The sequence below is a fragment of the Psittacula echo genome (assembly GCF_963264785.1).
Source record: "Psittacula echo genome assembly, chromosome: 23".
Taxonomy (NCBI): Eukaryota; Metazoa; Chordata; class Aves; order Psittaciformes; family Psittacidae; genus Psittacula; species Psittacula echo.
Window position 1 is genome coordinate 682,945 of NC_137748.1, and position 12,904 is coordinate 695,848.

General features: G+C 44.8%; 1 protein-coding gene across 7 annotated transcripts in view; it reads left to right on the forward strand.

The window, feature by feature from the left end:
* Positions 1–855: 855 nt before the first annotated feature.
* Positions 856–12,904, forward strand: part of CDC27 (cell division cycle 27) — a gene marked incomplete at its 3' end in the record, with an annotated part of 28,513 nt that continues 16,464 nt past the window's right edge. For 6 of the 7 annotated variants that reach the window (XM_080633414.1, XM_080633415.1, XM_080633416.1 and 3 more), the window contains exons 1-7: positions 856–1,166; positions 7,126–7,201; positions 9,639–9,786; positions 10,846–10,971; positions 11,477–11,574; positions 12,082–12,236; positions 12,347–12,561. In XM_080633414.1, coding sequence (XP_080489540.1) covers positions 1,140–1,166; positions 7,126–7,201; positions 9,639–9,786; positions 10,846–10,971; positions 11,477–11,574; positions 12,082–12,236; positions 12,347–12,561 — 845 coding nt within the window. In that variant the 5' untranslated portion in view covers positions 856–1,139. Of the gene's footprint in view, positions 1,167–7,125; positions 7,202–9,638; positions 9,787–10,845; positions 10,972–11,476; positions 11,575–12,081; positions 12,237–12,346; positions 12,562–12,904 lie in introns of those variants that run through there. The other variant, XM_080633418.1, reaches the window with a different exon arrangement.

The following is a 12,904-nucleotide window of genomic DNA, read 5'->3' on the forward strand; positions in this document are numbered from 1 at the left end:
CAGAGCCTCATACCAAAGATGGTCTGGGTGGCAGGAGGGTTAGCGCAGCGCCCTGTGAAATGGAAGAGACAAATGGAGCCAGCTTTCAGCCTGAGCAGATAGCAGCAGCGCGCAGCAGGGCAGCAAGATCAGAATGAGGATGAGGAACATGGTTTGTGCTCCTTGAAAGGCTCCCTGGGACCCCCAGACGCACGTAGACACATGCCTCCGTCATGACCATCAGAGTGTGAGCCTTCCCTTTAGGGAGGGCAGACATTTTCACTGTAGCGTGATGTTTGCACCCTTTGTGCTCAGTAGAATGAGTTGGGTCAATCTGATGGCAAACCAGATATCCATCCCAGGAGGAAAGCACTGCTCCATGGCCCTGTTTATTATGTGTTTCAGGCTTTGGCTTTCCACGCCAGCCTGCTCACACCCTGAAAGCAAACACCTGCAGACATAATAGAGCAATAACCAACTTGTAAATACCCTATCGGGAAACATGGAGAAGGACGTGTAAAAAGAGCACGGGAGCAGGCAAAGCAAGCCTCCCGCTCCACACCAACTGTCCAACATAAGCACCTCTCACCCATCTTCTCCCCTTACACGAAGATGCAGCCTCCAGCTCCCACGTGTGCTCTGCACCACATCAGGATGCAGCCCAGCACACGGGTGGCAACGTGCATTTAATAAACTGAACTTTACTTGTGCCATCTTGATCCCATCCTTTTGGGAACGGAACAGAGCTCCGAGACAGACGGGGCCCCTCGAACCCCTGGCTGTGCCCACGGCGCGGAGCTCGGCTATTTCCGTCCCCGCTCGGGCGGCTCCGGCAGCCGAAGCGCTTCCGCCTGGCTGACGGAGGGTTGGGGAGCTTTCCCAGCTGTTTTCCGTCGGCGTTCGGCTCTCTCCGCCTAAAGCTTCGGGTATTTCCGGCAGACGGTTCGGCTGTTTCCGCCGCTAGCTTCGGGCGGACTCGGCGCTTGGCCGGCCTCGTTCCTTCCCTCCCCGCCGCCTGCCCCGGTAACGGTCGCTGGGAGTTTAAATGAGCAGGGGCCGGGCCGCGCCGCGCCGCTGCCGGGACACGCACTGAGGCGGGGCCGGGGCTGCCCCGCTCCGGGCTCGGCGAGGAGGAGGCGGAGGAGGCCGGGGAGAGCAGGATGACGGTGCTGCAGGAACCCGTCCAGGTACCGACCCCTGGGCGGCTCGGGCTCGCCGCCGCGCTCAGGCCCCAGGGCCCGGCCCGGCCTGGCCTGGCAGGAGGGTGCTGGCCTTGCCGCGCCGCCCGCTCCCCGGGGAAGGCCTCCTCTCCGCCGGGCCCTCTCCTGGCGCTGGAGGCCCTGCTCCGCTTGGGCCGCTCCTGGGGCTGGGGGGCCTGCGGGCCCCGGGCCCCCCTCTCCGCCGGTGGGAGCGGGCCAGAGCCGCGGGGCGCTCTCCGCTGCCAGCCCCGGCTCCTCCGCCCCGCTGGCCGGGCTGCAGGAGGGCTGCAAGGCTTCCTTGCTCCTCCGTGCGCCCCCTCCCCATCCCCTGCGCCTCTGGGACGAGCAGCCCTCGCCCTTTCGCCCCTGCCGGGCCCCCGCCCGGGGCAGCTGGCCTCACCCCCGGGGCTGCCGGTGTCTCACGGCCTCCAGATAAAGGCCCTTTCGGCTCCCCCGATGGATCCCCTGGGAGACCTGTTGATACCTCTCTCCATCTCGCTTACCTTTCTGCGTTTGCTGCTGTTTCGTTTCTAAATGCTGGCAGCACTCTCGGCTCCGGACGTGTGATGCAGATGAAGGACGTTCCTTCTTCCCAAGGAGTTCGTTCCTTCACATGGATGGGAGACCTGGAAGAGAAAATGACATAGATTTTGATTTTCCTTCATATTTTAGTGTCACTGCAGTGACCCTGATGGGCTTCCTGCTCTTGTTCTCAGTCTTCCCATTTAAAAAGCATGATTCATTGAAATAAGAGTTGCTGCTTCTTTCCATCTTGTCTGTACACCCATTATTCTGCCTATTCTGTAATCTCCATTAATCAGTCTTCTTTTTGTGTGCACATTCTTGTTATTTGATTGGGTTTTAGCCTTTTAACAGGGTGGGTTTGTTTCTAGTTATGGTAGGAACATGTTGCTGTAAGTGTCTTGGTAGTACATGACTGTGTTCTGTAATGAACATCGTGACAATTCGTGCTTTTGGCTCTCCTCTCTCCTTTTAATGAAAGGGTAGGGGGGGAAGGAAGACTTCTCCCGTGGAAGACCACCCTGCTGACCTGGTCCTTTCCATGCATGGTGATGGTGCTCTTGTAGACCAGGGGTTTGTGTCCTTGATGCCAGTGTTCTGCTCATCCACTTGGAGAGCAAGGGTCAGTGTGGAGCTGGAAATGCCACCTGGTCCCTCTTTGCACTGGTCACACTTATGCCGTTGCTGTTACCCTTGGAGCTGGGCTGGCTGTTCTGTACCAGTTGGGTATTCTAGGAAAACATGGGGTTACAATAGAGAAGGAAGCAAGAATGCATTGCAGAGTGAATGCCCGGAAACAATATTTAGTGTTTCCAGCACTGTGCTAATTAGACAAACCAAGTGGAAAATATTTGCCATTCTGGGAGTTCCCTGGTAGAAATGTGCAGTCTTGTGCTCATTTTTCTGATAGTTGAAGACCTCTCTAATGTCATTCTCCATTCTTAAGCTCTCATCAGCTTGGCTGTTTCCATGAGGTTTTGCTATGTTGAATATATCTATTTAGATTCTGCCTGCTTTCAAATACCAAACACTTCCTTTATCAGTGATTCTGCTGCTCTTAGCTTTGCTGCTACTCCTTGCTTACAGCAACACTGGGAAGTTTAGGATTTGTTCCTTTTTGTGGCCTTGGTCATATCTTTGCTTTTAACGGTAAAGAAACCTCCAGTGCACCATCCAGTACAAGGTCAGGGTCTGAGTCCTGCCTGGCTCTGCTGTGGTTCCTGTAGTCCATAGTGCCATGGCTACGAGCAGCATTGTAGATGCTGGACAGCTTTACTGCAGCACCTTTTCCACCCAGCTCATGCTTGTTTTCTCACTGGTGTAACGTGTCCAGTGAGTGGTCTCCGTTTCGCTGTGCACATCTGGGTGCAGTTGATTGCATTTCTGAATCCCCATTTTAGCTGGAATCCACAAATTTAGCTCTGTTTTCCTGATATTTTTTTTTAAAAGTGCTCTGATTGGACAATTTGACACTACTTCTCATTTTTGTCATTGCAGAGATTTTTTCCTGTCTATTTGTCTGTTCTCTCTCAGCCTTTCAGATGTCTGCAGGGCTTAGCATTCCAGGAACAAACTGTCGTCTTTACAGTTGTGATAGGTAAAACATGATAAATAATTCCATCTCTCTGTGTGTTTTGCCTTGTGTTACATAAAATTAGTGTCCCAAAAGGCATCCTCTTCCCTAATTTGATTTTTACTAACTTCTTTTAATCCTTTAAGATGAACAAAAGTGCCACCAAGAAGAGTTTATGCAGACAGCAGACCTCTACTGTTCATCCTGATGTGGTCAGTTTAAAACTCTTCAGCTCAAAAGTAAAGCCTTGTATCCCATGTACTAAGAAGCAGACTGGATGCTTTCCAAGTGTTTCTGAAAAACAGCTTGGAAACAAAATGAATGCTTTCCTTGGGATTTAGCTATTCAAGGTGATCATCTGCTGTGACCCGCTTGAATGGTGCTTGAGCTCCAAGGCTGCTGTGATGGCTGAAACCACCCAGTACCACTCTCTGCTTGCTTGATGCATACCTGGTAAATGCAGCACAGCTTATCACAGAAAAGCCTCCTTCTCTCTGCCCACCCTGGAGAAGTCTTAAATTGTGATAGAAGCTGCTTAGCATGCCAAGAGGCTATAAAGCTTTTAAAATCACTTCCAAAGCTATAGGACTGTCAGAAGAGAACACCTATCTTTCAAGAGCTCTTTGGCTTATATATGAAGTGACATTTGGACAATGCACAGGATTTTCTAGGTGGAAGGTAGACCTGTCTGAATCTGCTTTTCTTTTCTTGCTCTCCTCTCTGAGGAGTCTTTGCTGCAGAGCTGTGGTTGGAATGGTAGTTTTGGAATTCCCTGTTCACTTTGCATTTTCAACTGAATGCATCTTTAATATGAGTGACTAAGGCCTGGAGGTTCATCTGGTCTGAAAGCATGCTTAAATAAAACTGTGAAACTCTTCAGGCTTCCTCCTGTCCATATTTGTAGCCCCAAGAACAAAAAGCACGACTGAAGTATCTCAAGTTCTTTGCATGTTCTTGAGGAGGCAACTGCTTTGGGATTCTGCTGACAGGTTCCATGTAAAACTTGATAACTGCCATAGGGAGGAAACTAAGGCTGCGTTTGGATTGTGTTTGTGCTTGTACTGTGGTGTCCTGCTCTGAAATCTTTTAGATTAAATAGTTTTTATTTCATAAGTGCTCTTAAAGTTCTTTGCTCCAGACCACTCTTCTGTGTAGTTTAGCAGTTATGTGCCACTAATGCTGTGTAGATGCATTGAACTCCTCCTAGAACAAACTAAATTACTAAAGAGATTGATTTTAAGATGCACAAGAAATCTTCTTTTTCAGTAGTCTGAGACACAGTCATACCTTAGACATCTGTTCTCATAGAAAATGGTTACTGTGTAGGTATGTGATTCCTTGCCACCTTCTTTTTCTCTTCTTGCTATTCTAGGAGAGTGTGTGCAAGCATCCTGCCTTCAGCATTCATCTGCTGAAGGCACGAATCTGACTTACACCTTTTGGGTTGCAAAATGACAGTTACTACAGGGATACTACCAGCTGACATCTTGCTTCCACTGGGACTCTGCTCAGCAACAATTGTTAGTTGAGCCAGTATGTAGTGTAACTTTTATAATGTGGCTGCAAAATCACTTGTGTCCTCTCTTAGCCTTTGGCAAGATAGTTTCTGGCAACTTGCTCCTGTTTGAGAAGTCAAATGACACTGATTTCACCACCGCCACCACCCCCATGTCTTTGTTTTGTAAGCATGCAGAGTTACAGCCCTGTAAAGACAGGACTTTTAACCTGAAGATGGCACAACTTGGATAGATTCAGCTAAATGTCACTCGTGACCTGGTAAAGGGAGAGCTGCTGCTGAGAGCAAGAGGAAGAAAAGGAGACTTTAGGCTGCTCTAAGTTGGGTACGGTGTGAAAGATTTTAACACTGTCCTTCTGTCTCATGCTTTCTGTGCCGTGCTGACCAGAACAACGTACAGCCTTGGAGCTTTTCAAGGTAAAAGGGAGTAATCACTTCAGGCAGACTCTGGCTGAAGTTATCTGAAGTGTGGAATACTGCCACAGAGAAAGAATAAGGGGTTTGCATTGTAATAATCAAAGTAAGAGAATTCACTTTCAAATACCTTCACACAAGCTTGAAAGTACCTGTTGACTTTTAAAGGATATTGTTGGGACCTACTGATAGAAGCAAAATAGTATCTCTGAGATTTTGTGTATGATATTCTGTATAGTAATTGAAGCCTCTGGGGTGTAGCGTTCATGAGGACTGTGTAGGCTTCCCGTGAAGAGAACTCGCACATTTTTCACACCCTGTGTTTGTCAAGTATGTGTTGGAAGTAGCAGCATATGGTACATGTAACTCTGTGATGTTTGAGTTTTTTCAGATGAAATTGGCATTTGCTTTTCCTACTGGGAATAGCATTGCAGGATGCTATTTCTTTAGCTCTGGAAGATCTGTTTTCGTTCTGGAGTGTCTGATAGGTATCAGTAGCTAATTCTGTTTTTCTTCAGTTCTGATGAATATTGAAGTTCTAAACCAAAGTGCCTTGAATTCCTGAGTTCAGATCTTGCTTGGATTGATAATAACAAAACTGCTGCAAAATGGCTGTTTGCTCCTTATAGAAAACAGCTTTGGAACCGGAGCAAGACTGATGGATAGGGAGGAACCACAGTCCTGGTACCAACCTGCTCACCTCAGAACACAAACATCTGCATATGATGCAGCATCCACACTGCTACTTGTAATGGACATATACTTGTAGTATAATCTTTACAGACTTGTAATGTATTCTTTCCAGATAACATAAGGCTTCTAATCTGATCTGAACTAAATGGGCAGAGTATCTGTTGTGCACCCTGCATGTCCCAGCCCTTCTGCTGGACAGCTCTTGCTCGTAGCTCAGGAATGGTGACAGCACTGCAATTGTGACAGCAACTTTAGTGGTATACACAGTTTGTACTCCTGTGTGTATGTTTGGTTTGCCTTTCACTGGAGTAGTGCCATGTTTTGAGTCTGCACAAATACTGACAGGTCAAGACTCTCCAGCTTGGTGTTCATGAACAAAGGTGATGGTACCCTTACTCAGGTAGCTGGTTCTGACCAAGGATGGATATAGGAGCAAAATGCAGAAGCAGGTTTGCCTTGACGTATGTCTGCATATATCGGTTTGTCCATCTCATTTGCATTGCATTCTCTGTGATCCTAATTAGTGGCAGGAGGGAGGTGGCTGATGAGCAAAGAGCACACAAAAAGCAGTGGATCATGTTGATTCTTAAGGGAACGCTGATATCCCTCCAAGGACAACGCTGCATACCTAAATACTTAATCAACAGGCTTGTATTGACAGCCTCAGACACTGGCGTGATTTCAGTCCTGTTGAGTTTTGGTTTAGCATGTCTCGAGAGGAGGTGGTTTACATGGATTTATGCATACCGCCAGTAAAATGGGCTGGGCATCCAGCTCTGTCCCACCCCTCTGCCCTTCCTAAGAGCAGAATAGAATAGTCCAGCAACCAGCTGGGGGGTGGATTTTGTTCTTTCCTTTAGTTTGTGGCCTTGTTTGGTGGGAGTTTGCAGTAATCCATGCTGGTACGCACTTGTAGCAACTGGAAGCTCTCACTGTTATTTCAGTGCATGCTGGCTGAGGTTTATAGACAGTTGCATGTAGTAACTAGTGAGCAACACTCTTAGATTAGTTCATGATTTCAGTGCTAAGATGGGTGTTTTGATTTTTGTCTTTTTAAGTCTCCTTACCAATAGCTGGAAAAACTAGAGCTTGGTCTGCAGGTTTATCCTTTTCTATTCCTATGCCTCAAAGTTCAGTTTTCAACTTTGCCTTTTTTACCAAGAAGGGCTAATGAGTTTTTGCATTTTTAAAGCTTCTCTCTAAACCTAGATTCTTTTCTTGTCTTGCAGGCTGCTATATGGCAAGCACTTAACCACTACGCTTACCGAGATGCCGTGTTCCTGGCAGAAAGATTATATGCAGAAGGTATGTACTGTGCAAATATAAAGCTTTCTCTCAGTTTTGATTTTGGGGTTGTTGAGCCTCTGCTCCTACTTTGTTTTACTCCTGTTGTTGTGATAATGAAGTTTAACTTGCTGCTTGGGGAAGGCAGAAGAATGCGTCGCAGTTAGGTTGGAAAATGAGATAATGGGAGAGCAGCAATGTTATTTTACAGTAGTATCTCTTTAAGAAAACACTGGAGTTGTGTGTCTGAGCACAGTGTTTACAGTGATCTGTTGTATGGTATCAAATGGGAGAGAGGGGTTTTAATAGGTTTTCCAGGCTGAACAGCCCCAGTTTTCTCAGGCTGTGTTCAAAGGGAGGTGCTTCAGTCCCTGTTCATCCTCATGGCCTCCTCTGGACTTGCTCCAACAGCTCCGTGTCCTTATGTTGAGGACTTCAGAACTGCACACAGTGCTGCAAGTGGGGTCTCACCAGAGCAGAGTAGAGGGGCAGGAGTTGCCTCCTTCAACACTGCTGGGAATGCAGCCCAGCACACAGATGGTTTCTGGGCTACCCGTGAAATCTGGGGTCTTCCATCTGGTGCTTAAATGACAAATGTTGTGTTGAATATTAAGGCACCTTATGATCTAGGTGTGCATAAAGGAAATGGTGCTTTAAGGATGATGTATTCTCTCCTCAATGCAGCACACTGTGAAATGCAGGGAAATGCTGGATTGAAGGTAATTGCAGCAGCCAAGAGAAAAATGAATGACTTGATCCTGACGTTATCTTTGCAGAATAATGCTCTGCAAGAGTACTTCAGAGTGCTTTTTCCGGTGACCAGCAGTGCTGTGAGAGAACAGCATGCATGCTGGCGCTTGGTTCAAGCAATTAACTGCTAACAAAACATCTGGCTCCTGCTTAAAATAAGTAGTTATACCACAGAGTAGAAGCTGCTGAACTTGAATACAGTGACTCCATATTGGCAGTAGAGATTTTACCTTGAGATTAACTTTCAAGTCCACGGGCAATTACTGCCCTTTTGGGGATGGCTGTGGCTTGGTATTTTCCCAGAACTTGGAAGTGTTGTTAAATTAATGGATAAAGGAATTGATTTAACTTTAATTTTCAAAACTCTCTTCTGGTGGTTTTAGGATAAGGCAAATAAAATGTCTTCTCTCTAGATCTTCAGTTTCCACTGTTCCTGTCTGTGTGATGACACAAACTAGTCCCTTTTCAGTGTAGCAAAAGGTTGGAGCAGGTTGCCCAAAGAGGTTTTTGTATGATGTTCGTACTGATTTTCTGAAGAGCTCCATGTAGGTAGATGAACAAACATCAGAACTGTTTCTTTAAATGCTGAATTCCATTTAATGGTAGCCTCTTCTGAAAAGTAGAAAGTAATGTTGGTTTCTGAGTTGTTTGGAGGTTTAAGTTGCTTGCCTTTATAGAAAGCCTTTCTTTGAGTTACAATACATCATTACACAAGTGATTTGACTGGAACATTTTGGGGGAGTACAAAGAATAGGGTAGGGACACCAGGGCTGTACATAATCCATGAGCGTACCTGGGTATCTCTTGTACTTAAAGCAGAAAACAGAGTTAAAATGGAGTGAAACAGATATTTCACATAATCATAGCTTAATGTTTGACTTGCACTGAGCATGGTAATGTTCTCCATTGCCTCACAAAAACACCTTTGGCATTTAAAGTTTCAGCTGAGATTTTCCCAGCAAGGTTTTAAAGGGGTTACCTCCCTGTCCTTTGTGTAATCATAAATAAAATCAGTGAGTCTGACCTCAGTCTTAAATCTGGATGCCAAGACAAGCTCTTTGAATAGAATGTTCTCAGTGTGGTACATAATTCATCTCTGCAATGGAAGAAGTCTTGAAGCAGACATCAAATCTAAATACTTCCAGTTTCTGCCATGCGGAAATGTTTGTGTCTTGATTACTCTTGTTTTCTGTTTAGATGGAGATGACTTTTGCTAAAGCTTTACTGCTTCCTTCAGAATGTAGAAACTTGGACTCAAGTTGGGAAGAGGATTTGTAGGAAAGCTTGTCTGTATTGCTGCATCTTAACATAAAATAAATAAAGCATCAAATGGTAACATTAAGCCATGTTCCTAATGAAATAATATAGGCAGCAAAAAGTAGCTGTTCTGCTAGGAGTAGCTGCTTTGCTTGGTTTGCTGTTACTTTAACAGCAAACTGGCTGATGGCTTAGTTGGATTGGGTAGCCAGAAGGATCAAAGTTCTCTTACTCACACGGGTACTTTTATAGTTGGTCTGACCATACAAGAAAATGGTATATGGAAGTTTGTTACATGGCCACAAATAAAGGAATGCACTTTGTGCAGTAATGAATGCTCTCAGTACTCTGTTTCTTGTGTCTTGTTCCTAGCTGGCTTTTACTCCCTGCCCCCAAACTCCTTGTATCAAAAGGGGAAACAACTAACTGATAATTTGGATTATGTTTTCAGTACATTCAGAAGAAGCACTATTTTTACTGGCAACGTGTTACTACCGCTCAGGAAAGGCCTATAAAGCATACAGGCTCCTAAAGGGACACAGCTGTACTACTCCGCAGTGTAAATACCTGCTTGCAAAATGTTGTGTTGACCTCAGCAAGTAAGTAAATCCTTCATGTTCTGTCCAGGATTACAAAAGCATTTGTTTGTTGTCTGAGTTTCTCTTTGAAAGCTGTCATATTGCATAAACTAGTAATACATTGGTCTTCCAGCTCTGAAGGCTATAAGTTCAGTTCATTTTGCTTTCAGACGTGAACCTAATGAACATTAGCCCATATTGCAGAAATCTCTAAAAGGTATTGAGTAACTAACAAAGGAGTTGTCAAGCTGTGTAGGGGGAGAAAGCATTGATTGCTGAGATGTCTCAAGGAGACCACTCTGGGAAGTGTTTGGTTTGGTTTTGTGTTTCTCCAATACTTTGCTTAGTAAGTGTTTCCAGTTGAATTTAATGGCTAGGCCACTTCCCTCAGGGAGTAAGCTTGTTCCTCTTCCCCTATTACTGTTAATGGGTAGGTAAGGGAGCAGATGGCAGACAGACATCCGGTTTTAAAAACGCACAACAAACCCATCTTGAAACCCTCTCCAAGAATGCTGTATTCAACATCAAAATTAACCTTGACAGGATCAGTGGCAAGGTATCTTGCTGCTTCTCTGCAGTCATCTTTAGAGTAGTGAAGATGTCTTGACTTGTGTTTCTTTTGACACTTTCAATGTTGTTGGAGCCTTACAGATTGTATTTGTTAGTTGGGAAACAAAGCCAAACTAAGCCTCGTCTTGGTACTAGGTAAAGTACCTTCAGAAATGGAGTGTCCAGAAGACTTTCTGGCCTTCTGTTTCGTATTCTACCTAAGATGAGTTGCTTCTGGAAAAGTCATGTTGTATTATGAGTCTGGTTTTGGAGTATTGTTTGGATTTTGGTGTTTGCTTTGGTTTCTTCTGTCCCAGTGGAGATGTTCAGCTTCAGAGTACTGCACACCTCTGTGTTGCTAGAAGAATTCGCCAGTTCTTAAAATCACTTTGCAGGAACTAGTTTCTGTGTGGTATGAAACTTGTGAACGCTGACAGTGGGTTCCTGTTTTTGTTTGCAGCAGGCTGAAAACACTGGACTTCCAATCCTGTGAGCCTTGTAACCCCTCTAAACCTCTTGTTTTTTGCAAAGGCTTGCAGAAGGAGAGCAGATCTTATCTGGTGGAGTGTTGAATAAACAGAAAAGCCATGATGACATTGTGATGGAGTTTGGTGACTCTGCATGCTTTACGCTGTCCTTACTGGGACATGTCTATTGGTAATGTTGCTTTTCTATTGTGTCTAATAAAGCTTGGGGAGAGGGGGCATTATTTGACCAAGCCCAGTTTTAGTCAGATACATTTTTTAGTATACCTGTTCTCCAGTTCACAAGAAGCCAGATACTTAGGTACGCAGTTTAACCCCAGATTTATATGTAAAAGCATCATCCATAGATACCTAAAATGGCTGGAAGGCAAGCAATGGGCTTGCTGTTAGTAAACAAGACAAAAAGCCATTGCAAAGAGCAGCATCTTCCTAAAATGAAAGCTCTCAAGCTCTACTAGTGCTTCTGTAACTTTTTGAGGACTCTAAGTAGCTTTCATCTGTGTCTGAATATGTCAAATAACTTCAAAAGAAGTCGGTATTGCTCTGTGGTTTGAAGCAGTGAGGAATGTTGCTGTGACTCTCAACGTGCTTTTGTTTTTCAACCGCTCTTCTAGAAAGCTATTTTGAACAAAAGTGCTGTTTCAGTTTCCCTATAAACTGTTACATTCTTTTTGCAGCAAGACAGACCGGCTTGCCAAAGGATCAGAATGTTACCAAAAGAGCCTTAGTTTAAATCCTTTCCTCTGGTCCCCTTTTGAGTCGCTATGTGAAATAGGTAAGTCAGCAGAACTGCATTCCCAGTGAAGATGTTCGCTGTGTTTCTGGTTATGTCAAGCTTTCCAATTTATAGTGGCAAGTTTTATCATACTCCGTTTACTCGTTGAATTAGCAAGAAAAATGCCAGCAGAATTCTCTGGGAGTGGTTTTGAGAGCAGCGATGCATTTAAAACACTTCGCCAGTGCTTAGAGCTTTTTGTCTTGGTTTCTTCCATTCTCGGTACTTTGGATTTAACAATACCACGTTTCCAGCCTATAGTTAATAGACCCTTAGAAACTGTGCTTCTGAGAATAAATAGCAAGTCTATTTTCTAATCAGACTGATTGTCCAGGGTTTTGTAGTGGAAGAACACTCCTGGTTTAGTGTAAGGGGTTTTAAACAATGAAGTAAGAACACACCCCTTCCTTCTAAAATCCTTTGTCCCCTGTCCTCCTTGTTTCAGATTGAATATTTGGGGTATGGACTCAGGAATAACCCTCTTTAAATCTCTTTCCATTCTTACAGGTGAAAAACCAGACCCTGACCAAACATTTAAGTTAACATCTCTACAGAACTTCAGCAGCTGCCTGCCGAATACTTGCACAACATTGGTATCTAATCACAACGTATCACACAGGCAGCCCGAGACTGTCCTGATGGAAACGCCTCAAGACACAATTGTGAGTTTTGCTGAAGTCGTTGTATTTAAAGTGGGGGTTTTTCCACCTTAACTGAAGGATGCTGAGTAGAAACTACACTGAGTATCTCACAGCTGCCTTCTGTTTTTCAGGAGTTGAACAGAATCAACCTCGAATCCTCCAATTCCAAATACTCCTCCTTGAACACGGATTCTTCTATGTCTTATATTGACTCAGCTGTAATTTCACCAGATGCTGTCCCTCTTGGGTCAGGAACTTCTATATTGTCTAAACAGGCTCAAAATAAACCAAAAACTGGCCGAAGTTTACTGGGAGGACCTGCAGCTTTGAGCCCATTAACTCCAAGGTAAGTCCTTGAGATTAGTTTCTGTCTGCAGCTGTGATTTTGAAACATGTGGGGTGGTGCACGATGTACCCGAACACTCATGTTGATAAGACATTGTAAAGCTGCAGAAGCAAAAGCTAAACAACCTCAATAACTGCTCTTGGGCCTGGTGTTCATCTCTTCTGTTTTCTAAACAAGCGGTTGGTGGTTTTGGTTAGAAGAGAGGAACTGTTGATTCAGTGTATTGCTTATGGTGATGTTCACACTGGAAAAATCTTTAAAGGAAAATGTTTCCTCTCTGGGATAAACTTCATGATGAAAAGCTATTCTTAAGAGCTTGAAGAATAGCTCTGTTCTAAGGATA